Raw genomic sequence first — 27,731 nt, forward strand, 5'->3', positions numbered from 1 at the left:
GTACAAAAGAAAAAGATTGATTAATCTGTTGTTAGTCTAAACATTTTTCTAATAAAAAATAAATTCCTTTTTCTCCATATAAAACATGTCAAATGCGAGTTCTGTATTACTCATCTGTGATGTAGATCATGACGAAATAAGAACATATTCAAGTCTACATGAAATCAAAATTTACAATGTTTATTTTGCTAGCTCTCATTGTTAATCTTAATCTTACTATTAATCTGTGCAAGCTAGTCCTCTTTGTTTTGGTAATCTTCATTTAAAGACCACTTGCTTCTATATTTGGAGTGGCGGTCCTTCAGTTGACGTCAACCTGAGGGCTTCCATAGAAATATTGTATATATATTCTTAACCACGCCCCTCTTACCGTTAGTTTGCTATGAGGGAATGATGTGCAAAAGAAAGCCCCGCCCCCTACTCAATATTCTATTTCAGTCAGAAGTACATCAACATACTAAAATAAAAGTCTCAGCAACTTCCGTTTCATTCATTCATTCATTCATTTTCCTTCGGCTTTATGCCTTATTTATCAGAGGTCGCCACAGTGGAATGAACCACCAGCTATTCTGGCATATGTTTTACACAAAGTATGCCCTTCCAACCATAACCCAGTACTGGGAAACGCTCTCGCATTCAGACATGCACTCATACGCTACGGCCAATTTAGTTTCTTCAATTCACCTATAGCGCATGTCTTTGGACTGAGCGGGAAACCGGAGGAAAATTCCCATGCAAAATCCACACAGAAATGCCAACTGCTCTAGCCTGGACTCAAAGCAGCGATCTTCTTGCGGTGAGACGACAGTGCTAACCACTGAGCCACTATGCCACCCACTTCCTTTTCACCCAGACTTTAAACAAAGTCAAAGGGTGTTAAAAAAAACGCCAAAGAGTCATACCCGGGCGTCCATATGTGATCATTTAGGAGTGAGAACGTGTTGGCATCATCGCAGTCTCACAGTTAGATCTCAAATACTGGACAGTTCCCACAATCCTACTGCCAAACACCAACGTAGATCAGCCCAAAATCCACAGCGGGTCATCACACTGACCGGCAATCCAAACCAAGAGAATTATCATCCACTTCCTGGACCCCTACGGAAGGCCAAGTCTGTCCGCTGACCGGCATCAATATTGAGGCCTTCTCCGCTTGGCCCTGACAGCTCCAGAAAGATTCCTGGGTCATCGGCCAGAAAACAAACCAGAGACATAAAGAAAGATCTGAACAGAAAGACTGCAGACACTGATGACAGACCAAAGACACTTCCTGTATTCAGTGGCTGATGTGCAGCCAAGTCAATCCATTACATAATCTAATCTGATACTAGTTAATGAAGCCATTCATGGACAGACTGTTTCAGAGCAGTCGGAGGACATTCATACGCCACAGGCCCTCCGAGCGCTTGAAATAAGACACCCATTGAGCTCCAGTCTTCGTGAAATTCAGCGGGGGTATTTAAAATAGCAATGCAAATATTGACTGACATAAATTTGCAGAGAAGACTCATTGCCTGTTGGTTTATTATTGAAGCAAAAAATATACAGTACACTGCATTTTAAAACTTTGAACATTTTTGAAACATCACATATTGGAATATTCACATTTTATTTATTATTAGCTTATAAACACATATATATATAATAGTGATGGAAATAGCCATTTCAGATCACTTTCCTTAGAAATACAGCTTATTTTCCATCTTTATAACACTTATAATGCAACATATTGGATTATTTTGTTAAAATTGGCATGCTTCTTTACAATTACATGCTGTTCAACAAATTTTGTCAGTATTTGAGTTTTCATTTAGGAATGATAGGTTTTTGGATAAATTTGGTCATACCGGTTTTGAAAATAGCCGTTATAGCCAGGGATGGACAAAAATTATGGAGTCAATCTAGGGCCATATATAATGGCAAAATAAAGAAAGTTTTGCAAACAAAAAATTATAGTATTAAAAAGTATTGAGCAAAAAATAAATAAATAAATAAATAAATAAATAAATAAATAAATAAATAAATAAATAAATAAATAAATAAATAAATAAATAAATAAATAAATGCAAATCTCGAAAAATCTCAAAGGCAAAATAAATTTTTGAGAAATAAAAAAAAATTGCTAAGAAATATAAGAAACTGCAAAGGGAAAATTAAGTTTTGAGAAAAAAAAAAGAAATTTGCGAACAAAAAAACTGCAAATAAAAATCAAGCAGTGCAAAAAACAAAAATATTTGCAATTAAAAAAAAACTATATATAATTGCAAAACATTTATTATAGCATTAACTTTACAAAACCAAACGTTACAGGGGAACTTAGGTGTTTACAGCAGGCCCAGACCTACAGGACTGTAAGACCACCTTAGTGATATCGTATCTCCATGTGATGACGGCGCTTAAATGGAGGCAGGTCCGGGCTGGCCGTAAAGTTCTCTTGACTCCGCCCCTTGTCAAATCAGGGCCACAAAGTCAAACACGCTGAAATGTGAAGTGCAAAGTGAAAACAGCATCACGAACTCATGGTTGACTACAATGCTAATCAAAATAAGCATTGCAATTGACTGGACGGGTTTTGTAAAGGCAATGCTATAAAACATGTTTTGCAAATATATATGTAGCGCCCTTTCCCTATGGCGATGGAAGGGCCCTGAATTCTTAATAATTAGATCATTCTAATTTGTATTTTAACCCCAAAAAGAACCCCATAACCTCATACCAATTAATATAAATAATAAACACAATCAATCTGGTATAAAATTACTTTTCCGAATTTACTTAAATACAATTAAACAAACAAAGATATACAAACAAAAGAAATAAAGGTTTGTTTCAAAATAAAGCTTAATAATATATATCTAATTTTAAATTGCAAATATTTTAGTTGATTTTTATTTTTAGTTCTTTTTTTGTTAGCAAAATAAATCTTTATTTTTCAAAAATGTATGTTTTCTTTGAGATTTTTGGAGATTTGCATTCATTTATTTATTTTTTGCTCAATACCTAATTTTTTGTTTGCAAAACTTTATTTTGCATGTATATAAGGACCTAAATTGACTCTATAAAAATACATTGAAATGTATTTAAAAATAAAAATACCTCAATTGTACATGTATCAAAATAAACTACAAAATACAGCAGTATCAAAATAAAATACTGTATTTTGAAAACACTACAAAATACTTTTACAAGGGAGCATGAACTTTCTTCACAAACCTTCCATCAATAGGCATGTTCGATCAATCCCTTCACCAATAAACTGATTTAGTGAAGTAAACAATGATTGACAGCAACAGTGTTTCTCTGAACATGTTTAAGCCAGCTTCTCTGCCAACTCTACTCCCACACATGAGGAGGTATTCATAAACTTTAGTTGTTTCTCTTTCATTTTAGTATACATTTTGTACAAATTTCATACAGAAAGTCCTGTCTTGAAGATGTTATCTTTAATCACTCTAAAAATCATGTAATGCAGATAATGAGTTGGAACAGTACTATATCTCTTCATTGTGTTTTCATCCATTGTGCGGCCAGTAAAATTGCCACCATCTCATAACAGTCTTATATTTTAAAAGGCTGTTGTACGAACAGGTTATTGTAGTTTTGTTCACATATTTTTTTTAAATAGAAAATCAAAAATCATCATGGTTTGGGGTTACATTTAGTATGGGGGCATGTGAGAGATCTGCAGAGTGGATGGCAACATCAACAGTCTGAGGTATCAAGACATTTATGCTGCCCGTTACATTACAAACCACAGGAGAGGGCAAATTCTTTAGCAGGATAGCGCTCCTCATACTTCAGCCTCACATCAAAGTTCCTAAAAGCAAAGAAGGTGAAGGTGCTCCAGGATTGGCCACCCCAGTCACCAGAGATGAACATTATTGAGCATGTCTGGAGTAAGATAAAGGAGGAGGCATTGAAGATGAATCCAAAGAATCTTGATGAACTCTGGGAGTCCTGCAAGAACTTTTTCTTTGCCATTCCAGATGACTTTATTGATAAGTGATTAGAGTCACTGCAGAGATGTATGGATGCAGTCCTCCAAGCTCATGATGGAGTCAGACACAATTTTAATTCTTTTTCCACTGCATCATGACTTTATATTCTGAACATTATTTCTGTTAAGTGACAAGACTTTTGTCTAAGCAAAGTCAGACCTTACTGTCCTAATTAAATAATTTAAAATCAAGTCATGATCATATTTTATTTTGGTAAAATAAGCGTAATCTAGAGGCCTTTGCCTTTCATATAAGCCACTTCTGATACCAAATGATTAACTGGAAGTCAAGTTATTATTTGTTGTTCCTAAAACTTAGATAGGCGACAAGACTTTTGTCATGGTGTCTGTTTTTATATGTTATAACAGCACCACCATGTAGCCAAATTGTAACTGCACTGTAAAAAAATACTGTAAAATTAAAAGTCCACAAAAAATTAACAAATACAATTGTGTTTTACACCTCAATGTTCATGGCCATTCGTGTAGTTGCTGTCATGTGATATGCGCTTGACAGGATGAACTGCGTTGGTTTCATATGGATTACAAAACCAGAGAACATTTGTTTTCAAGTGTAGTTGGTTCATTTAAAAGTAGAGATTTCAATCTTTATGTGGGTATAGTTGAAGTCAGAAGTATTAGCCCCCCTTCGAATTGTTTTTTTTTTCTTTTTCAAATATTTTCCAAATGATGTTTAACAGAGCAAGGAAATTTTCACAGTACGTCTGATAATATTTTTTTCTTATGAAGAAAGTCTTATTTGTTTTATTTCAGCTAGAATAAAAGCAGTTTAAAATTTTTAAACACCATTTTAAGGCCAAAATTGTTAGCCCCTTTATACATCCCCATCGTTATACAATAACTTGCCTAATTACCCAAACTTGTCTATTTAACCAAAATAACCAAGTTAAGCCTTTAAATGTCACCTTTAGCTGTATAGAAGTGTTCTGAAAAATGTCTAGTAAAATATTATTTACTGTCATCATGGCAAAGATAAAATAAATCAGTTATTTGAAACAGGTATTTCTGTTTAGAAATGTGTTGAAAAAAATCTTCTCTTTGTTAAACAAAAATTGAGAAAAAAATAAACAGGGGGGCTAATAATTCAGACTTCAGCTGTATTTCTCATTTCTCACAACACAGTTTCAATTTCAATTGACTAGAACTTCTATGTTAAGTTCTATGTTATTGTAAAGCGCTATAGAAATAAAGATGAATTGAATAGAAAAAGTGTGTGAAACAAGTATTTGCTGTGATTCTAGTGCATTTGTTGACCCCAGAGGATTCATAACAAGTGCAGAAACTGTCACAAAAACACACAAAAAGAATCGTTAGTCTATAGCGATCAATAACTGGCTCCAGTACTAAAAGACAGGGCTTCATTTGCTACATTGATGTTACACTTTTGCCCATTCAAAAATATACAAATCACAAGTCTTGTGTATTCTACAGTGTTTGGTCAGACTTAACAACTCACTCCGCCCCTCAACTCCTTGCCCCACCCACATGTGTCTGCCCAACTCTTTAGGCTAGCACGGTGATCTTTAAGAATAGATTTCAACTCTACATGCTTGAACTCTTCAAGTGCCACTTTAAAACTACATGTATGTAAATAATCTTGGCTATGTTTGTGTAATGGCATATTTCACATTGTTGTTCTACGGAACGAACCAAATCGCTTAAAAATGAACAGGTGTTGATATAAGGGTGTTTTAGGTTGGCAAGCATTGTGTTGCAAACCTAAAGAAAGACTGCACATTATGTTGAACTCTTCACCTTGATTTGTCATTTTCAAACACGCTCACGCAGTAACCCTCAGTTAAAAAGTGTGCTCAGATTTGCCCAGAGATTAGAGGTGCACACAAAAGGCTGAGGAGAGCACGTCGGTTCATTCATTCAAAGCAAAGAGGAGCGGAGAGGGTGTGAGGTTTGTGTGTGTTTAAGTGCTGTTCTTCTCACTACAGTAATGCCGCTGGAACCTGTCCGGCTGGTAACTATCAGCACAAACAATCAGACCTGTCAAAAAAAATTGCTAGGGTTTCCTGTCACATTCACAGACACACCACGATTGAAGAAATGCCTGACATTCTGCTGGAATAAAGCCATTTACGCTGCATGGATGATCTGCACATGCATCATTTCAACTTAAAACTGATTTTTAGAAATGTGTTCAAGTCCTTCATTTAAACAACAGCAGCATTTTGTGGCTCTGAAAAAGCTGCCTTCTGAACATGGTCAAGTGCATTTTGATGGTAGTTGGAATAAAGCTAAATTAATAAAATTGGAAACTTAAATAAAGCCATAAAAATCTAAATATTAATACGAATTAAAATAGCATATACACTACCTGACAATAGTCTTGTTGTTGATCTCAATTGTAACAAATAATAACATGAGTTCTAGTTGATCATTTGGAAAAGTGGTAGATTGTTCTAATGAATCATCTATTGAACTGTATCTCAATCATCACAAATACTAGACCTATTAGAACCCACATGGACCCACAGAACCCACAGAAATCAGTCAAGTTTGGTGAAGGAAAAATCATGGTTTGGGGTTATGTTCAGTATGGAGGCGTGCGAGAGATCTTCAGAGTGGATGGCCACATCAACAGCCTGAGGTATCAAGACATTTGTGCTGCCCATTACATTACAAACCACAGGAGAGGGCAAATTCTTCAACAGGATAGCGCTCCTTCTCATACTTCAGCCTCCACATCAAAGTTCCTAAAAGCAAAAAAGAGGCCAAAGTGCTCCAGGACTGGCCAGCCTGAACATTACAGTCACCAGACCTGAACATTATTGAGCATGTCTGGAGTAAGATGGAGGAGGAGGCATTGAAGATGAATCCAGAGAATCTTGATGAACTCTGGGAGTCCTGCAAGAACGCTTTCTTTGCCATTCCAGATGACTTTATTAATCAGTGATTTGAGTCATTGCAGAGATGTATGGATGCAGTCCTCCAAGCTCATGGGAGTCATTCTTTCTTTTTCCACTGCACCATGACTTTATATTCTGTACATTATTTCAGTTAAGTGACAAGACTTTTGTCTAAGCAAAGTCAGACCTTACTGTCCTAATTAAATAATTAAAAATCAAGGCATGATCATATTTTATTTTGGTAAAATAAGCGTAATCTAGAGGCCTTTGCCTTTCATATAAGCCACTTATGATACCAAATGATCAACTGGATATCAAGTTATTATTTGTTGTTCCTAAAACTTGGATAGGTGATAAGACTTTTGTATAGTACTGAAATAACCCTCCTGATATACTTCAAATATTGAGTGTAGAAAACATTTTCACTCATAAATTGCTAGAAAATACATACTGTATTTACTTGCAGAAACAGTATTGTACAGTGTTGAATTGTGCCTTTCAAAAAGGTTTAGTTAGCTGCAGTTCTTATCAATGTTAAAGCCAATTGTGTGTTTTAGCAGATTGTTTAAAGTCTTTAAAGTATGCATTTTAAAAAATACACAATTATATGACAGTATTTTAGGAATATGCTGCTCAATACTTTTATGGAAACAAGTAAATATTAATGTAAGAAAAAAACAGTATTTATTTGTAACAACAATCTATTGTAACTTTGTAAATGTTTTAGTGTCACTTTGATCAAGTTAACACATACTTGATGAGTAAAATATTAATTTAAAAACATATTATTAAAACTTGTATTAACTTGTATTATTGAAGATAAACAGGCGGCGCAGTAGGTAGTGCTGTCGCCTCAGCGAAGGTCGCTGGGTCGCTGGTTCGAGCATCGGCTCAGTTGGCGTTTCTGTGTGGAGTTTGCATGTTCTCCCTGTGTTCGCGTGGGTTTCCTCCGGGTGCTCTAGTTTCCTCCACAGTCCAAAGACATGCGATACAGGTGAATTGGGTGGGCTAAATTGTCCGTAGTGTATGTGTGAATGAGTGTGTGTGGATGTTTCCCAGAGATGGGTTGCGGCTGGAAGGGCATCCGCTGCGTAAAAACGTGCTGGATAAGTTGTGACTAAGCCAAAAAGAAAATGAATGAATAAAAATAGAGAACAATTATGTGAATAAACAATTTATGTCAATCCTAATTTGCATAAGGAGTGTTTGCAATGCAAACTATGACAGGGACTTAATTAAATATGCTACAGATGTTTTAGCACATTTACTACTTGGTTAAACTGGATTGGAATTTTCAAGTGGTTAAAAGACTGGTGAGTTTAGTTTTTTCTCTCTCACTGAAAACCTTATTGCCAGACTTGACAAAGTAGCATTAAGGCATTTGAAAAACTAGTGTCACCTGGTGTGAGTTTTGTTCATAGAAATATGTTGATTGTAGGAGTAAGCCAAATACAGCATATGATTTGTATGTGATTTGCGATGCTTACATGAGAAATGCTAAGCAAGTATAGTGATTAATCACATAATCACATTTATACTGATCCTTAATGCTGTACATGAGAACATCTGTGCTAATGTTCCCAAGATTTGAACTCGTTTTTTAAGAGTCAAATTAACAAAGATGATGAGGCCATTTACAGACATACAAAATCTGAATTTTGATAGACAAGAAGGGTCCAGAGACATCCGAAGTCCAGAATAGAAATTAAAAACTTCAGCAGTTTAACTAACGATCTGAAGGTCCAAAAACCCTTTGTGCAGCAAAGAAAAACTGTAAATATGATTTTATTCACCTATATCTAGAGTGTGTGTTTACCCAAATATTGTGTTAGTAAATTCACACCATGATGTGGACAACACATTTTGGCATACAAAATTGTTCTTGGAGCTTCACATTTGAATCCCTGAAGACACATGAAATGTTTAACAAGGTTTTTGGTTCCTTTTCTGGACTTTGAGCATCACAGGATAATTGCTGTCTATGGAGGATTGCTACACTGCTTCTCAGTTTAGCCATTTTTCACTGGCCATTAGCATTTAGCATTGGCCATTTCATTTGCATTGTGCATTGTGTATCGGCTGTATTTTTATTTTTATTTTTAAAGATTTATTTTAAGAATTTTTTACTTTATTTGACAGGAAGTAAAGTGGGAGAAAGAGGGGTAGGATCAGCAAAGGTACACGAGCCGTGATTTGAACTCAGGACGCCCAGAGCGCTTACACATCATATGTCAGCATACTAACCACTAGGCTATTGTACTGTATTCTGTCAATCGTAGAACTATTCGATTATTTATAAAACCTCTAAGTGCCATCTGTAATTTTCTTTTACAATGAGCATTTTTCTAAGTCTCTTGTGTTTATTTTCAGTTACTTAATGTTGAAAGTGATGAAAACAACTTATTATTTACCATAAAAGTGAAATTTCTGAACCAAGACATGGGGGCCTGAGAAAAATGGTAATATTAGAAGGAAATTTCAGATGGCACTTAGAGGTTTTTGCATCTGAACCCTTCAAATATAGTAACTGTGTGTCTTCAGGATGTCCTACTAGCAGTTCATCGCTTCTGAAAGAGGGTTTCCATGAGTAAATCTGGCCAAAAGTCTCTATTTTAACATTTGTCGTCACTGAAATAAATGCAACAAGCAACACATTTGAGCATGCAGCCCTCCACAGTGGCATAGTCTAGATTTCTGTATGACGGTCTTTATATAGAATAAGCGCTTCTAGGCCAATCCCAAATGTGTCAGGTCTTTTTCGGGACTCGGCTTAAAAGTGGGCCAGTAAAAATCCTGGTGGGATTGAGTGAGAATGGCCACTTCATTACAATGAGTGCAGTTTATTACTCCTATTCAGATGACATAATAAGCATAGCATGTGGATGGATGTTTTAAATCTCTGTTATAAAATTGAAAATGTTTTTATCTGTAAGATGGAAGAAAGCCTGTTGAAGATCAGTTTGAATGGCCCAGATTGTCAGTCGCTCCTCTGACTGACGATGTGCTCTAATTTTGCAGTTTTCTCGGCCAGTTTTGCCCACAGGCATCCAGACTGCATAAATGTCTCCACATATTATCAATAAAGGGTTTAGGGAGGAGACACATGAAGAAATTATTCATTATCTTAATCGAAAATATTGCACAAAATCTTAGAGTAAAATTAAAAACATATTTAGGATAAAGCAAACAAAGGATAAAAGGAATAAAACTTATCTCATGAGCATAATGCAACAATGTTAATGTTTTAAGGAATGATATTATCGTTTAAAATGAATATATAGTGTTCTATAATAAAGCTTATATAGAAAGGAGCTCCGTGAAACATTAGATCATTACCTAAAATTAAAAAATAGCATAAAAATGTAGAATTAAATATGATATTTCTACTCGTATTTCTTTTGCATATTTTTATACAATGATATTGCTTTTAATGAAAGTTATTATCATTAAAACTACTATAAAATTGTCCATAATTTAGTCATTCATAAGTTTAAATAGCTATAACATCCTGTGATAATGTAATTTTTTTAATGAAATTAAATAGCAGCTTAGATTATCAATTATTAATTAATAAATCTATTGTTATCAGCTAGGGAAATATAAGGGGGTCTACGGAGAAAAAAAAAACAGTATACATAGGTATAATAAAATAATGAATAAACATTTGGAATCAAATGTGTACAAAAATATTCACATAAAATATTTAAATAAAAAAATATATTTTTAAAAATAAATCTTTTATAGAATTAAACATTTATTACTTGTGTCATAAACATATTATAATGCTATATAATGCTATCTTACTGTTTTCTTGCCAGTTATTATATTTAAATTGATAATTGAGTGGCCTATAATGTAAATTATGCAACTTAAAATATTTCAAGTTCAATTAAAAAACAATCTAGTGTTATATATTTATTATTAAAATAATAATGTGATAGAATGCAATAATTGTAATGCTTTTAATGGACATTTGTATTATTAACCCTTGTGCACTCTTCAAATTGACTACCCTCTTTATATGTTCGGGATGAAAACATCCACTGAATTAAACTGCTGTAAAATGCATCAGATAATATTTTTTTATTGTTTTAGCATAAATCTGTTAATCAACCTCAGTTGAACACACAAACTACTTCATGTTTTTAAAAGTTACAGGATTTTAACTCTTTAAATGCCAAATTCACAAATGATGTCACTGATTTGGTGAAAAAAACACACAAAATGACGTATTTTCATCATAAAAAGTAATTGTGGACTGGATTTTTTTTAACCTTTTATCAGTCTTGGACATGTGAACGATTAGTAACAACATTGGCTTTGATGCATTGTTAGATTTTCGTTTTTTCTCCCTAATTTACTGTTGGTAGCTGTTTTTGTCCCATTGACTTCCATTATAACCACATTTGGTGCATAAATACACAGTCTTTGTTTTTATTTACTCCATGTAGTTCTGAGAGCTGAGATGCATATTTAGATTTTTTAGACACATCAAGGTAAATGCGCAAAGGTCACTCTCACACACTCAGACACACATACACACACATGCCAACTGATGATCAACAGTAAAAATTACAAATTTGACCACTTTCCAACAGGGAAAACCACCAACAATCTAAAATCCATGATTATATGCTGTCATGGCTTTGCTATCAAAAAAGTGGTTATAATGGAATGGGGCCAAAACAGCCACCAACAGTAAATTAGGCAGGAAAAAAAAAGAAAATTAATCAAAAACAATGCATCAAAGGCAATGCTGTTTCACATGTCCAAGACTTTGATAAAAGGTTAAAAAAATCCAGTCCACAATTACTTTTTATATTGAAAATACGTCATTTAGTGTGCTTTTTTCACCTAAACAGTGACGTCGTTTGTGAATTTGGCAATTAAAGAGTTAAAATCCTGTAATTTGGATTAACATATAATTTCCTATATTTTAAAACAAAGGGATCAAACTGATATTATAAAAAATTGCTAAAACATTTTTAACATAATATTATTATGAATATATTTATTATTAAAATAATAAGGTAATACAATGCAATAATCTTAAAGTTTTTAATAGATATTTGTATTATTAACATATAATTGACTAAATTATTAATCAAAGTGATATTAAAAAATTGCTAAACAAAAATCTTTAAAATAAAATAAGTAAAATTTAACTTAATTAGAATTTTATTTAATTTAAGTACTAAAAAAACTGAAAAATAACATAATCAGATTATCAGATTAATCTATTCATTTTTTTCTAGTAACCCTAACACACTTTAAAGTTGATGCACTTCTATAGCCATCAGACTTTGACACTGAGATTTGTCTGGTTATCCATTAGCAGAATGCATGTGAAGAGTCTTTGCACACACACAGAGACTATTCAAACACAGGCAAAACCAGCCCAACAGCAGCTTTAGCAGGACTGACCGCTGACTCACTCATTTGATTAGCTTGACCAGATCCTTCTCTTCACACACCTGTCTCTTCTTATGTTCATTCCAATACATCAGTTGCTGTTTGTGTAAATCAGGCAAGACGATAAACCTCTTACTCTTTAAAAGACCAACTATTACAGTGTAGAAACACGATACTCCATATTTTTCAACAAGAATAAATCACTTAGCACATTTTAATATCGACACTGAGCTCTGGTTATTATATCTCAATCAGGTCAAATCAACAAATCAGCCTTTGGATGTCAGTATAAATTAAATAATTGTGTTTTTTTCCTTAATATGATAAAACTTGGGTGATGCAGTGGCGCAGTAGGTAGTGCTGTCACCTCACAACAAGAAGGTCACTGGTACGAGCCTCGGCTGGGTCAGTTATTATAAATGAGTTATTAAATCTTTTATGTTTAGGAAATGTGTTGAAAAAAATCTTCTTTCCATTAAACAGAAAAAGGGGGCAAATAATTCAGGGGTCTAATAGTTCCGAGTTCAACTGTATGTTTTTCTTAATATGCTAAAATATGTTGCCTTTAGCCCTATGCCTTTAAATTAAAGAGAATTGGGACACCCCTAGCCTTTCACGTGAACAGGCTAAGGGGAAGAATTGGGATTGGGCCTTTGTGTTATCTAAAAAAACATTTGAAGTATACAGTTGAAGTCTGAATTATTAGCCCCTCTGAATTATTAGCCCCCCTGTTTATTTTTTCCTCAATTTCTGTTTAACAGAAAGAGGATTTGTTCAACACATTTCTAAACATAACATTTAATAACTCATTTCTAATAACTGATTTATTTTATCTTTGCCATGATGACAGTAAATAATATTTGACTAGATATTTTTCAAGACACTTCTATACAGCATAAAGTGACATTTAAAGGCTTAATTAGGTTAACTAGGCAGGTTAGGGTAATTAAGCAAGTCATTGTATAAAAGTGGTTTGTTCTGTAGTAGACAATCAAGAGAAATACTGCTTAAAGGGGCTAATAATATTGACTTTAAAATAAATGCTTTTTGAAAATTTCAAAACTGCTTTTATTCTAGCCAAAATAAAACAAATAAGACTTTTCCTAGAAGAAAAAATATTATCAGACATGCTGTGAAAATTTCCATCCTCTGTTAAACATTTGGGAAAAAAAAAAAAAAAAAAAAAATTCAAAGGGGGGCTAATAATTCTGACTTCAACTGTATAATCTAAAAAGCTTATGTTGTTTTATATTTTTTAAATTAATATATTTTTTCCTGAAGTGTACAAACTATGCAAGATCTGTTGCCCCAAAGAATGTGCCGAAAATTTTTATATCTGAACAAATTACACTCAAAAAATTATGCCGTTCAAACTACTTATTAAAAATGAGCTGAAACAACACCATTCTTGAGTTCTTTAGCGGGACAACTTAATTGTTTTATTTTCAATCCGCTTAACTTTGTAAAAACTAATAAGTTAACTTAATTCTTTGATGTTGTCCCAACACAAATCGACTGTGTGGAACCACATTTTTTTTACAATGTACTAAAACAACTCTTAATAACTTGTTCTTTTCGTGCAGTAAAAATGAAGCATTTAATAATGAAGGAAATGCAACATCATTTTCACTTCTTACGTGACTTTCAGCTCATGACGTTTGTTTTCAGATGCAATGGCAGCTGATTTTTCTGAGGAATCACGATGACAGACGATTGGGACAAACACAGCTGACATGACATCTGCTTTCACACCAAACACCTGACCTCACTAGAAGATCATCACAGATATGTGCACTTCTATTGTTTTCCTTTCTGCTATCAGAAAAGCCATCAATGCTTTACCACACAAGACTCACGTTTAACAGATACTATAAGAGAGTCATCCACATTCTCAAACAGGGCTGTTCATTCGCTCAGCAGATGAAAGTGTGTCAGAGAGTAATCAGGGAATTCAACAAGGCAAACAAAGCAGACAAAGAAAATTTAATGCTACAAACAGTGAAACCAAGATCCAGAGGATAGGATGAGACCTTCACCAATATTTTGATTCTTCTGTTAATGTAGTTCACTTGAAAAAGTGTAAACACTACATCCGAACCTTCAACTCAAGCTTATTGGAGACTACATTTACAAATACGTTGCTTAGTGGACAAATCCACTTAGAGGGCACTGTCTACACTTCTGTGTATCTGAAATATGTTACTTAGGGTACGTTTCGTTGTACGTTTCAGATGACAAATCCACTAAAGGGCACTGTCTACACTTTTGCGTATCTGAAATATGTTGCTTATGGTTCATTTTCTTGCACGTTTCAGATGACATATCCACTAGAGGGCCCTGTCTACACTTTTGCGTATCTAAAATACTTAACTTGGAGTAAGTTTCGTTGCATGTTTCAGATGACAAATCCACTAGAGGGTGCTGTCTACACTTTTGCGTATATGATATACGTTAATAAGGGTATGTTTCATTGCACGTTTCCGATGACAAATCCACAAGAAAGCACTGTCTACACTTTTGCTTATCTAAATTACGTTACTTGGGGTACGTTTCGTTGTACATTTTAGATGTCAAGTCCACCAGAGGGTGCTGTCTACACTTTAACGTATCTAAAATACATTACTTAGGGTAAGTTTCGTTGCATGTTTCAGATGTCAAATCCACTAGAGGGTGCTGTCTACACTTTTGCGTATATGAAATACATTAATAAGGGTATGTTTTGTTGCACGTTTCTGGTGACAAATCCACAAGAGGGCGCTGTCTACTCTGTTGCGTATCTGAAATATGTTACTTGAGATACGTTCCGTTGTACATTTCAGATGACAAATCCACCAGAGGGCGCTGCATACACTTTTGCATATCTGAAATACGTTACTTGAGGTACGTTTCGTTGCATGTTTCAGATGACAAATCCACTAGAGGGCGCTATATACACTTTTGTGTATCTGAAATACGTTACTTGGGGTACGTTTCGTTGTACGTTTTAGATGTCAAATCCACTAGAGGGTGCTGTCTACGCTTTTGCATGTATGAAATACGTTAATAAGGGTATGTTTCGTTGCACGTTTCAGGTGACAAATCCACAACAGGGCGCTGTCTACAATGTTGCGTATTTGAAATAGGTTACTTGGGGTACGTTTTGTTGTACCTTTCAGATGACAAATCCACCAGAGGGTACTGTCTACACTTTTGCATATCTGAAATACGTTACTTGAGGTACGTTTCGTTGCATGTTTCAGATGACAAATCCACTAGAGGGAGCTATATACACTTTTGTGTATATGAAATACGTTACTTGGGGTACGTTTCGTTGTACGTTTTAGATGTCAAATCCACTAGAGGGTGCTGTCTACGCTTTTGCATGTATGAAATACGTTAATAAGGGTATGTTTCGTTGCACGTTTCTGGTGACAAATCCACAACAGGGCGCTGTCTACAATGTTGCGTATTTGAAATAGGTTACTTGGGGTACGTTTTGTTGTACCTTTCAGATGACAAATCCACCAAAGGGTACTGTCTACACTTTTGCATATCTGAAATACGTTACTTGAGATACGTTTCCTTGCATGTTTCAGATGAAAAATCCACCAGAGGGCGCTGTATACACTTTTGCATGTCTGAAATATGCTACTTGAGGTACGTTCCGTTATATGTTTCAGATGACAAATCCACTAGAGGGCGCTGTATACACTTTTGCAGTTCTGAAATACATTATTTAGAGTACGTTTTGTTGTACATTTCAGATGACAAATCCACTAGAGGGTGCTGTCTATATAAGCCATGTTTTTATAAACTTTGTAAGATTTTCACAAATTCTCAGCTGATAAAAAATACCATCACAGTTTTATAAGAAAATATGACTGGGCGAATCAAGAAAATCAATATACACAGTACTGTATGCACTTTACAAAGTTTATGCATTCCTTGATAATCCAACACACAATGTGGGCATTGCTGAATGATTTCAGTTGGTTAAATATTACAAAAAACATTCAGTGATCAAGTAAAAGTGTTTTGGTCTTCATACAATACTTAACAGCATAATAGACCACAGCATGGACTTATAGTCCTTTCAGTTTTGCCATTTATTTCACTCAGATGGCACTATAATGTCCTCCAAAATTGGAAAGCTCCACAAATACAGATGCATATTGGGAAAGAATGACGAACAAATTAGACAGGTTATTGAACCCCGAAGCTGTCTCACTGAAACTGTTGACATCATCAACATCTCTCTGCACAACGGTCTCTTCAGATGTCAAACACTCACATTGCTCTGAATTTACAGAATACCTCAAGGCTGTAACTGATCTTCAGACCAAAAGTTGCTGAAACACACAGTTGGTGTGCAGTTACTGTATCTAATTTCCTGAGAAATGTCAATATCACAAACACAAACAACCCAAAGTGCACATTTAGCTTTAAAACCCTTAATTTATTCAAAATTACAGTCAATTTTATTGACCTAGATCATGTTGTACTTAAATAAATTGAATGTTTTCATTAAAATGATGCAATGCCACAATATTTCTACACAATATTTATGTCCGTTACTGTGTCAGATTATATGACTTTGACTCCTTCATTCTTGTCGCTTGTGAACAAGAAACATCTCAGGCTACACCTTTCTTCTCAACCAATCATGACCTGCTGTCTTTAATGACGTGGTTATGTCATCGACAAGGCAGAACTAGCAACTGACCTCTGGAAACAAGAGCATAAACAAATCTGACTACCAAAGCAGATTGTTTAGCACTGGCTGACTTGATATCAGAAAAGACAAACCCACGACTCCTCTTTCATTTTCTCTTTCATTTCAACGTGTTTAAAAGCTGTGTACATACTTTAAGAGTTTCTGTGCTCCAACTGGTCACTGTAGGGCTCCACAATATGTTGTTTCAACATCGATATCGCAATGTGATGATTCGTGATTGTCACATCGTAAGATGTACAATGTTAAGTCTGGATTACAGTTGATAATTTGCATGTGTTTTTGATACCTGTTACTGTATAATGATTTAAAAAAACTTTCAGGCTTAAGAAATTGTATTATTTCTAACTTTAATAACAATTAATTTACTGAATTGTTTTTATTTTTATTATTCAATTACTGTATTTGTATACTGTTGGACTCGAAAAATGTATCTTTTACTTTATCTTTGCTGGAAGATTGTTCATTAGATTTTTATATATTATTTTCAAATAGAGCTATTCAAGTCATCTGGTGAAATTGTGTGTGTATATATATATATATATATATATATATATATATATATATATATATATATATATATATATATATATATATATATATCGCAATATATGTCGCAGAATCACAAAATATTGCAATGTTAAATTTTTCCTATAGTGGAGGAACTTTGACGTCAATTTCCCTCGTCCGAAGTCAATAGGTTTTTTGAATGGGATTTCTGTTAATTCGCTTAAATAAAGTTCATGGCTGACACAAACTCAAGATACTTTCACGTTTTATTCCACGACATAAAACACATCAGTTACATCACACTTCTGATTTTTAAAATCGGTTACGCTTCTTTAAAAAGACACTTGCTATCAAGTTGCTAAACAGGACTACAGGCGGTATCTGAGATTATTATACGTCATCGAGCTGCACTGGTCTGGAACGCAGCCTGCTTGCATTGGACATTTAGATTTGTCTATTATTTAAGTATTTTCATAAATAGTATTTTATAGTTTGTAGTATTTTTCTAATTGGAAATTTAATATTGTTTAGACAATGTCTTAACGTGTAAAGACAGATTAATTTGTTGATCCTTTAATTTAATTAAACAATACTATGAAGATACAGCTTACCAGTGCAGCCCGTCTCTTTCCTGCTCTCAGTAATGCAAACGTGTGAATAAATGTGTAGAAATACATATTAACTGTCATTTTAACATGATCAATTGAATTTTAGTAGTTTTTTCTTCATCTGAACACATTTAACTGTTTTAACTGCAGTATTTACACTCCTCATTAAAATGTATAGCATATGTGAGTGTATGGGCTGCTTTTCGCTGTACTTCGTGACAAAAAAAAGAATATTGAATGTTGTTCTGTGTCTATGATGGAACTGGCAGGCATATAGACTTGTTCCTCACGCCTCATTTCTGTCATCTGTAACTAAGATAAGTGGGCTGTGTGCACGCGAGCGATACACTTATTTAAATATGTCTTGTGATAAAACTATGTACGCGCATTTATACATACAGTTTTTAAACCTTTAAAGCCAAAACTAAATTTCTTTCCCACGTAAAACGGCATGTAGGTCTATACAGATGTGTTTTTGCGTATTTATTTGTTTATTATATATAGCGTGGATTATAATATAGTAATAATAATAATAATAACCGAAAATAAGCTTGAAAAGTGATCAGTAACAGCGAGGTGCTGACATCACAGGCGAGCATCTCGAAGGCACTGTAGTCCGTTTATAGCCTAATGTTAGCTTTTCAGTTCTTGCGTTTGCATTTGAGATACAAAAGTGCTAAAAGATGTATTTTTGTGTGAGGATTATCCGGCTGGACAAAACGTGTAAGAGTAATGATCAGTGTTTGAACACAGAGCTTATTATTTACAATCTTCGAAAAGCCAATGGGAAAATCCTATAGGGATTTTATTGAGGGAACCAGTTTTATGCTAGCCGATTAGCCTACAAGGTGACGTCATAGTTCCTCCACTCTATATCTTGCAGCCCTGGCTCAGTGTCACAGATCATGTGACATGGAGGAATAAAAACCTAAACTAACATGCTAGTTTTCTGATAGCGTAGGGTCCCAGATGCAGAGTCAGGTGTTGTCAGGTATGAGCACACTATATGGGATAAAACAATTGGTTTCTTTGTTGTGAAGGCATTTGTCATTTACAAATCACTGCGACACGCTGACAAAAACTAAAACTGAATGAATTTTAAGACCAAATAGGAGCCTCGTGGATCGATGCAGAGGACATTTTAGTGGACCCCTGCCATGTGGCAATCTAGGAGTTCTGACTGGGCCCTATGTATGTATGTCTCCCCCAAGTCTTCACTGTGGGCCCCTCCAAGCCTCTGGGCCCTAAGCACTCTATCCCCTACTTTTCCTCATACATACAACATGCTTGCCCCAACTGTGACACCAGAGAATTATGATGCAAACCATACTCAGAGGATCCCCTGTGTGAAGACTCATGCGCACTGAACTATTATTGCACTTATCATCAGCGTTTTTCAAGATGATTTTTGGCATTCATCCAGCAAAGCAAAATTTCTCCGGCCCACACAATCAGCTTTTGTTTGGCCCACATGCCACGGTGAATGGATCATGACTGGATCAAGTCTGGCTTCCAGACAAGGGCCAATCATGGACCATATCAGGGCCAAGTCTTAGCTAAGTTAATAACCCATAACTGGGCCTGAACTGGGCCAGATATGTTGTTGTGTCACGACTGCAATGACATTGATGCATTGTGCTTTAGGTGCGCTATAGATGTGCATTTTCTCAAAGCGACCTGATTCATATTCCAAAGTAATTTAAATGCATTTTAAGTGTGGGTCAAGCTCAGTGGTGTAAAGTAACAAATTACAAATACTTAAAATTACTGTAATTGAGTAGTTTTTATCAGAAATTGTAATTTACCAAGTTCTTTTTTTTTTTTAAATGTGTACTTTTACTTTCCCTTGAGTACATTTTTACTGCAGTATCAGTACTATTACTCAACCATCTTCCTTCAACCGTCAGTCACTACTTTTTTTCTTTTCTAAAGTAGATTAATCAGTCCTGTGATATTCCTGCAAGACATTGGCATATCATAAATGCAATGAACCATTTGAGAGCATTAATAGTGTGCAAGATGTCGTCCAAAATCTTTACAGAAAATGATCGAGAGACTGCACGTCAATGATGAGAAGGATGTTTGACTGTGAGGACTGAAACCACCAAATGCCCTTAAACAATTACTAATGCACTACAGAATGTTACATTTACACATCTGTGCACAAATTGCATGTACACGCATGAGCCGTTCACATCGTAATACTCATCACTTACTACTATCGAGTACTTTTAAAAGCTCTACTTTTTACTCCTACTTTGAGTAATATTTACAACCAATCCTTTTACTCTGCTTGCACTACATTTTTGGGCAAGTAATGGTACTTTTACTTGAGTATGATTTTTCAGTACTCTTTCCACCACTGGTCCAGATATGCCAACCTTACATGGCACACACATACTGTATAATTTTTAACATCTTGGACAAATCCTACATTTTACATCTGGCCTTGTGTGCCGCCATAAAGACGGTGCCACCTCTGCCAAACCCGGGCCAGTGCTGGATGAATTCCTGCTGTGCCAGATTTATGGCAAATCTGGGCCAGAATTCTTTGCTACCTGAGTTGATCTGAGTGAACATGCAAAATCACTCCCCAACATTAGATGACGCTTAATGAAAAAGCAGAAATATGCTAGGTACACAAAGTGGTGCTGAGCCACTTTATGCTTCTGACACTTGCCAAATGCGTCCATATCATTGGTCAGCCATCTTATAACGGGGTGCATCAAACCAAAAAAACAAACCCAAGACATTTTTTTGTTTTAATTATGCTATTACACCTGTCATTTTGTGTGTTTTTGTGAAGGTTCACATTTTCACCCTTTGTTAGTCCCGAGGCATTAAACATTGATGATAAATGCTGTCAAAAAAACTAAAATGAAACTCTCCATCGAATCCACCGTCCTCACTGGTTAGTAAACACATCACAACCATGACACAAACTTGCATATCTCACCTCATAGACCTCCCGATATGGGCCTCTGGTGTTCCTCAGCCAGCAGCGGCTCAGTTCGCTCAACTCCACGATGGGCTGCACCTTCAGACGCACCGTGTCTCCAGACTGCCGGATCATCTCCACAATCTCATCTCTGCTTTTATTTTCCACATTCCTCCCATTGATCTCCACCAGACGGTCACCCGGCACCAGCCCTAAGGTCGGGATCTTTGCTCCCAGCACCGGGCTCAGCAAAGTGGACGACCTTTCTGTAGAGGGACCCATCGGTCTGCTGGTCTACCATAGTGGTGCGACGAAGAGAAAAGCCAAAATCGCCTGTGTTGCGACGTTGAATTTCCAACTCTCTTGGCGCAGGAACCTGTGGAGGTGCCACAGCCGGTAATCGCAAATCTGCCGGGAATGTTCGGTCCACTATTTCTGGAATCTGGACGATCTTTGCGGGGCTGGTTTGGTGGAGCGAATGTAGTGGCGACTGATTGAATGCCTTGACCTCTATTTGAGGGGAAGCAATGGCAGAGTTCTGCCCTGATGGAGCAGTTGACCCTGAAGGGCTTTCCTCCTTGCTCTTCTTTGAGAATGAGTATCGCTTTAGCATGTTTTCTACCTGTGAATTCTGCTTTGTAATGGAGTCAAACTTGGCTGCCTGTTCTTTGACTGATGACCGGCGGACCTCCTGCTCGCCTTTAATGTCATCACTGGAGCTCGTGGGGGTTATGGAACCCTGAGAGAAGACGATATTCAACATGTCAATATAACATAATAATATATCAATATACAGTTGAAGTTAAAATTATTAGCCATCCTGTAATTTTATTTTATTTTTAAAAATATTTCCCAAATTATGTTTACCAAAGCAAAGATTTTTTCACAGTATTTCCTATAATATTTTTTCTTCTGGAGAAAATCTTATTTGTTTTACTTTGGCTATAATAAGAACAGTTAACATTTTTTTAAACCATTTTAAGGTCAAAATTATTAGCTACCTTAAGCAAAAAAATGTCGATATACTACAGAACAATCCACTGTTATACAATGATTTGTCCAATTACCCTAACTTGCCTAATTAACCAAGTTGAGCCTTTAAATGTCACTTTAAGCTGAATACTAGTATCTTGAAAAATATCTAGTAAAATATTGTGCTGTCATCATGGCAAAGATAAAAGAAATCAGTTATTAGAAATGAGTTATTAAAACTATTATGTTTAGAAATGTGTTGAAAAAAAAAATGTTTCCGTTAAACAGAAATTGGGGAAAAAATAAACCGGGGGCTAATAATTCAAACTAAACCTATTTTGTTTAGAGCAGGGGTCACCAACCCTGTTCCTGGAAAGCTATCTTCCTGCAGATGTCTGTTGCAACCCTGCCCAAACACAACTGTCTGTAAATATCAAGTGCTGTTTAATGACCTAACTAATTGGTCCAGGTGATTAATTAATTCAGCAGGAAGGTAGCGCTCCAGGAACAGCGATAGTGACCCCTGGTTTAGAGAATATATTGTATTTACAGTGGTGTTCATAACAGTTCCAAATACTTGGAGACTTAATAGACCCTTTTCACATTTCAGGGTTTCTCAGTAGCGGAAGTCGTCATAGTTGGGCAAACTTAGAGAGCAGTGATTAAGAGAGTACAACAAAAATATTTTTACAATCCTGTTTGCTGTAATAATAAAAGAAAAACTCGACAATGGTGTTATCAAGACTTTCAGAAAAAGAAAAAAAATGTGTGAGACTGATGACGGCAGCCAGAGGAGAGAATACCGTCAAATTTACTCTCAGCCCCATAGACACTGCATTAAAAACACCTTGCATAAGCGGTAATTTGTTTTTTGTAATATGACGCAAAGGTGACATAAGACATTCATGAATGCATACATTGGTTTTTTTTTTATACAAATATTTCAAGGATTTAAGATTATGATGACCGTTAAACACGTCATAACAGTCTTGGGAAAACGGTCCATTGATTGGCTTAATTAATCAAACATTTTCACTTGTTAATCTATCCAATAAATGCTAAAATACTGATTGAAAGTCTGTGACTATTTATAGGGCTATTGTACATTAACACTCCAACAGTTAATTAGATTAACATTACAATGAAAACAGCAAAAGCTATTATTAATTTCTTAGGTATTATCTTAACTGCAATAATGCATTAAAATTGTGGTATTAGCTAATAATAAATCAAATTAGTTTGTATTTTAATAGATAATAAAAAACTATAATAAAATGTAGTAAAATTGGCTTTTCTCACTATTGGTTTTAATCCATTAACTAACATTCACTACTCAGACTTTATTGTAACGTTACCTGTTGTAATTGATAATCCTTTTGCAATTTAATTTGATTAAAGATTGGTTAACTCTGAAAATGTATATACAGTTGAAGTCATAATTATTAGGTCTCCTAAATTATAAGCCCTCCTGTATATTTTTGCCCAATTTCTGGAAAGAAGGAAAGAAGATTTTTTCAACACATTTCTAATCATAATAGTTTTAATAACTCATTTCTAATAACTGATTTATTTTATCTTTGCCGTGATGACAGCACAATGTTTGACTAGATATTTTTCAAGATAATAGTGCTCAGCCTAAAGTGACATTTAAAGGATTAACTAGGTTAATTAGGCAAGTTAGGGTAATTAGGCAAATCATTGAATATCAGTGGTTTGTTCTGTAGACTATCGAACAAAATATTGCTTAAGGAGGTTAATAATATTGATCTTAAAATGGTTTTAAATAAATAAAAACTGTTTTTATTAGAAATAAAAATAAAATAAAAACAAATAAGACTTTCTCCAGAAGAAAAATATTATTGTAAATACAATGAAAAATTCCTTGCTCTGTTAAACATCATTTGGGAAATATAAAACAGTAAAAATAAAAAAAAACAGGAGGGCAAATAGTTTTGACTTCAGCTGTACATGATAAATGCTTCAGCAAATAATCACAAGAAAATTTGATATCCCCATCATAAGTCTACCTGAGAGTAGAGTTTCCTGAGGTCTACATCTGCCAGACTGAGCTCTGTGTTTCGGACCACCTTAATGGGAATGGGACTGGAAATCTCCAGCTTCCCCTTCGACTCCCGTTTAGAGTTGCTTCGATGAAGATGAAAGAAACCCCTCCTCACGCTCATTTCCTCCAGACTCCTCAGCTCGGCCTGGGACATTCGCTCTTTTTTCTCCTTCTTCTCCTTTTTCTCTTTTTTTGCCCCATCCTTTTCCTTGTCTTTATCTTTCTTGATCAGGTGAAACATGATTGGGGCCCAAATGTAGAATTCAGCAGACGTCGGTCTCTTCAGTGTTGGCGTTCAGTCATGACCTGCGCCAGCTCCAGAGCACCAAGGTCACCTTAGCAACAGGTGAATCCCTCCTCTATAACAACAGATTGATGAACAGAACCTTGTTTTAGTGCTTTATCTCTTTCTCGCTGTATACAACAGGCATGCACATGTTAAAAAAATGAAAATAATAAATAAAATAGCAATAATAATGTAATAATAGGGTGGCACGGTGGCTCAGTGATTAACACTGTCACCTCACAGCAAGAAGGTCGCTGATTCGAGTCCCGTCTGGGCCAGTTTGTGTGGAGCTTGCATGCTCTCCCCGTGTTGGCGTGGGTTTCCTCCGGGTGCTCCGGCTTCCCCCACAGTCCAAACACATGCACTATAAGTGAATTGAATAAACTAAATTGGCTGTAGTGTATGAGTGTGTGTGTGTGTGAATGCGAGAGTGCATCGGTGTACTGGCTTGCAGCTTCAAGGGCATCCGCTGTCTAAAACATATGCTGGATAAGTTGGCGGTTCATTCTGCTGTGGTAATCCCTGATAAATAAGGGACTAAGCTGAAGGAAAATTAATGAATGTAATGATATATCATTTTATTTTATTTATTCAATAATTATATTCATTTATAATTGTTTTAACACATGTATATATATCCTATAATAATAATAATAAAATAATGATAAATAATAATAATAAATTATAATAATTAGTGCTGGGGAAAAGTTAATCGTGATTAATCGCTTCCAATAAAAAAAATTTGATGTAAAAACTGTGTGTGTACTGTGTATATTTATTATGTATTTAAAAATACAAATATACATGCATATATTCGAGAAAATGTTTATTTATATTTAGATATAAAATATAAATGTATATGATACAAATGTATGAATTTAAATATATAAATTTAAATATCTATGCAAAAAAGTGCTGTATAGTTTTGATTTTATATTTGTGTTTGCACTACATATAGCAAATAAATCTACAAAACACACACATATTTTGTCAAAAAAATTATCTCCATTATCATTTGCCCAGCAATGATAATAATAATAATAATAATAATAATAATAATAATAATAATAATAATAATAATAATAATAATTACATTATTACTATTATTTTCTAAAACAGAAGAATACAATAAAGACAATAATGATTGGGAAATGTCTATGTTTTAGTGAGTAAAATGTTCCGTATTTGGGAATGTATTGACTCACAGAAGCTAAACGATTGTAATATAGACAAATAAAATATAATATGATTGTTTCAATAGTCCTTTCAGTCATTTTTAGCAATTCACTGGTTAACTCGGCTAAAAAAAAACATAAAATGTATTATTCAAAGCAGTAAAAGTTTTTATTATTGTAATTATTATTATTACAAGCATTGAAACATTACACGAAAGTATTAATACAAATTCAGACACAAACTATATCCAAGACCATTGCAATAAGTGCAAAAAATACATTCTTTACTGGCGCCTCACAGCAAGAAGGTCGCTGGTTCGAGCCTCGGCTGGGTCAGTTGGCGTTTCTGTGTGGAGTTTGCATGTTCTCCCTGCGTTCACGTGGGTTTCCTCCGGGTGCTCTGGTTTCCCCCACAGTCCAAAGACATGCGGTACAGGTGAATTGAGTAAGCTAAATAGTCCGTAGTGTATGAGTGTGAATGGGTGTGTATTGATGTTTCCTAGTAATAGGTTGCAGCTGGAAGGGCATCCGCTGCATAAAACATATGCTGGATAAGTTGGCGGTTCATTCCGCTGTGGCGACCCCAGATTAATAAAGGGACTAAGCCGAAAAAAAAATTAATGAATGAATAACATAGTACACACAAAAAAAAATTGAGACTGAATCAGACTACGGGGAATTAGTATGATCAGTAAAATATATGAAATCTAACATCAAGTCATTCTTTTTGTTATTAATTTGCATTAAAGACTTTTTCAAAGTTTCTATTAAAATAATAATAATAAAAATTATTTTAAAAAATTGCATTTTGTTATACACTTCGATATACCAAACTTCCAAACTATACACACTTCTGCTTATGAATAAAATATTTACCATGTAAGATGTAAAAATTAACAACATACTGAAATGTTTGTGTGTGTGTGTGTGTGTGTGTGTGTGTGTGTGTGTGTGTGTGCGTGTGCGTGTGCGTGTGCGTGTGTGTGTGAAAATGAGCAAATAACATTTCAAAGAGAGCCTGTAATTAACATTTCATTGTCCAAATAACACGTCACTAACATCATACCAAAATTTAAGAGAGAAATTACAGTTAATTTCAAATTACAGATAAGTCTTCCTCGTGTATATTACAAAATATGCAAGTATTGTCAACATCCATGAATTTAGATGAAAAAGCAGCAGTAAAGTAAGCTGACGTGACGAAAGACCTCGGTGTGACGTCGAATACTCTGATTGGCTGTTCTTACCTTTCCTGACAGGTACAAAAATCGGTAAGAGAGTCGTAGGGCTTTTTACCATCGACATCAAACTATACGGTTAGTTTAAGAAAGACGTGTAAGCCTACATCACATAATAGATACATTAGCAATGATCTCAAATCGATCAGTTTTTCTAATTATCCAAACAAACCCAGAAGAATGAATCACTTCCTGAAACTCCTCATCTCCAGAGAGCTCCCTGTTACAGCTGATATAAAATCTATTTTACAATTGCAAATCAATTTCATGCAAAACACTTAATCTGCATATTCATGTCTATTATGTAAAGTAAAATTGAACTCTTTAAACTACCGGCAGAAACTTCCACTCAGCTCTGAATGTAGGCTAAACGTTCAAGGCTTTTAAATGACATTCTTTACTTAATACACTATTCAGATCTTATGCAGATATGCTGCTTTTATACAGTTTGATCTTGCATTAAGTCACACCAACCTACTTAAAGGTTAATGTTTTGGTGTGCGTAATGCGCTTCTCTAAGCCTCTTTATTCCGCGTCAACGCGAACAGACAGTCTGTTCACCTGTACAGTGAACTAAAAAGCAAAACACCGCTAAATAGAAACAAACTTACCGTTGAAACAAGTGATGAAATATTCTGGCGATGCCCGGTGCGCGCTGAATTGCAGCACCGGTCCTGTGGAAACCCGTCTTCAGCGTCTGACGGTCAGTGGGACGCGCGCACTACCAGCTGAGCGCGCTCCCGCCTCACTGAGCCCTGCTGGAAACGATCTCCTCAAGACGAGTCCAACACAGGAGTGCATCACTTCTGCATGACTAAGAGACTTAGAAACCTACTTTGAAACTTAGAAAAGTTGATTTTGCCTGATGTTTAACTAATAAAATGCTATATAAATAGGTTTAATATGTATGTAACTTTCAAAATACCTTTTATATGATACATAT

The 27,731-nt window shown here is 35.1% G+C and overlaps 1 protein-coding gene across 1 annotated transcript in view; it reads right to left on the reverse strand.

The window, feature by feature from the left end:
* myo18aa (myosin XVIIIAa) overlaps nucleotides 1–27,509 on the reverse strand; it is a 125,379-nt gene extending 97,870 nt beyond the window's left edge. Inside the window, 4 exon segments of the mRNA XM_056467204.1 lie at nucleotides 21,074–21,277; nucleotides 21,279–21,794; nucleotides 24,055–24,448; nucleotides 27,400–27,509. Coding sequence (XP_056323179.1) covers nucleotides 21,074–21,277; nucleotides 21,279–21,794; nucleotides 24,055–24,330 — 996 coding nt within the window. The 5' untranslated portion in view covers nucleotides 24,331–24,448; nucleotides 27,400–27,509.
* Nucleotides 27,510–27,731: the final 222 nt, after the last annotated feature.

The sequence above is a fragment of the Danio aesculapii genome, chromosome 10 (genome assembly GCF_903798145.1).
Source record: "Danio aesculapii chromosome 10, fDanAes4.1, whole genome shotgun sequence".
Lineage (NCBI taxonomy): Eukaryota > Metazoa > Chordata > Actinopteri > Cypriniformes > Danionidae > Danio > Danio aesculapii.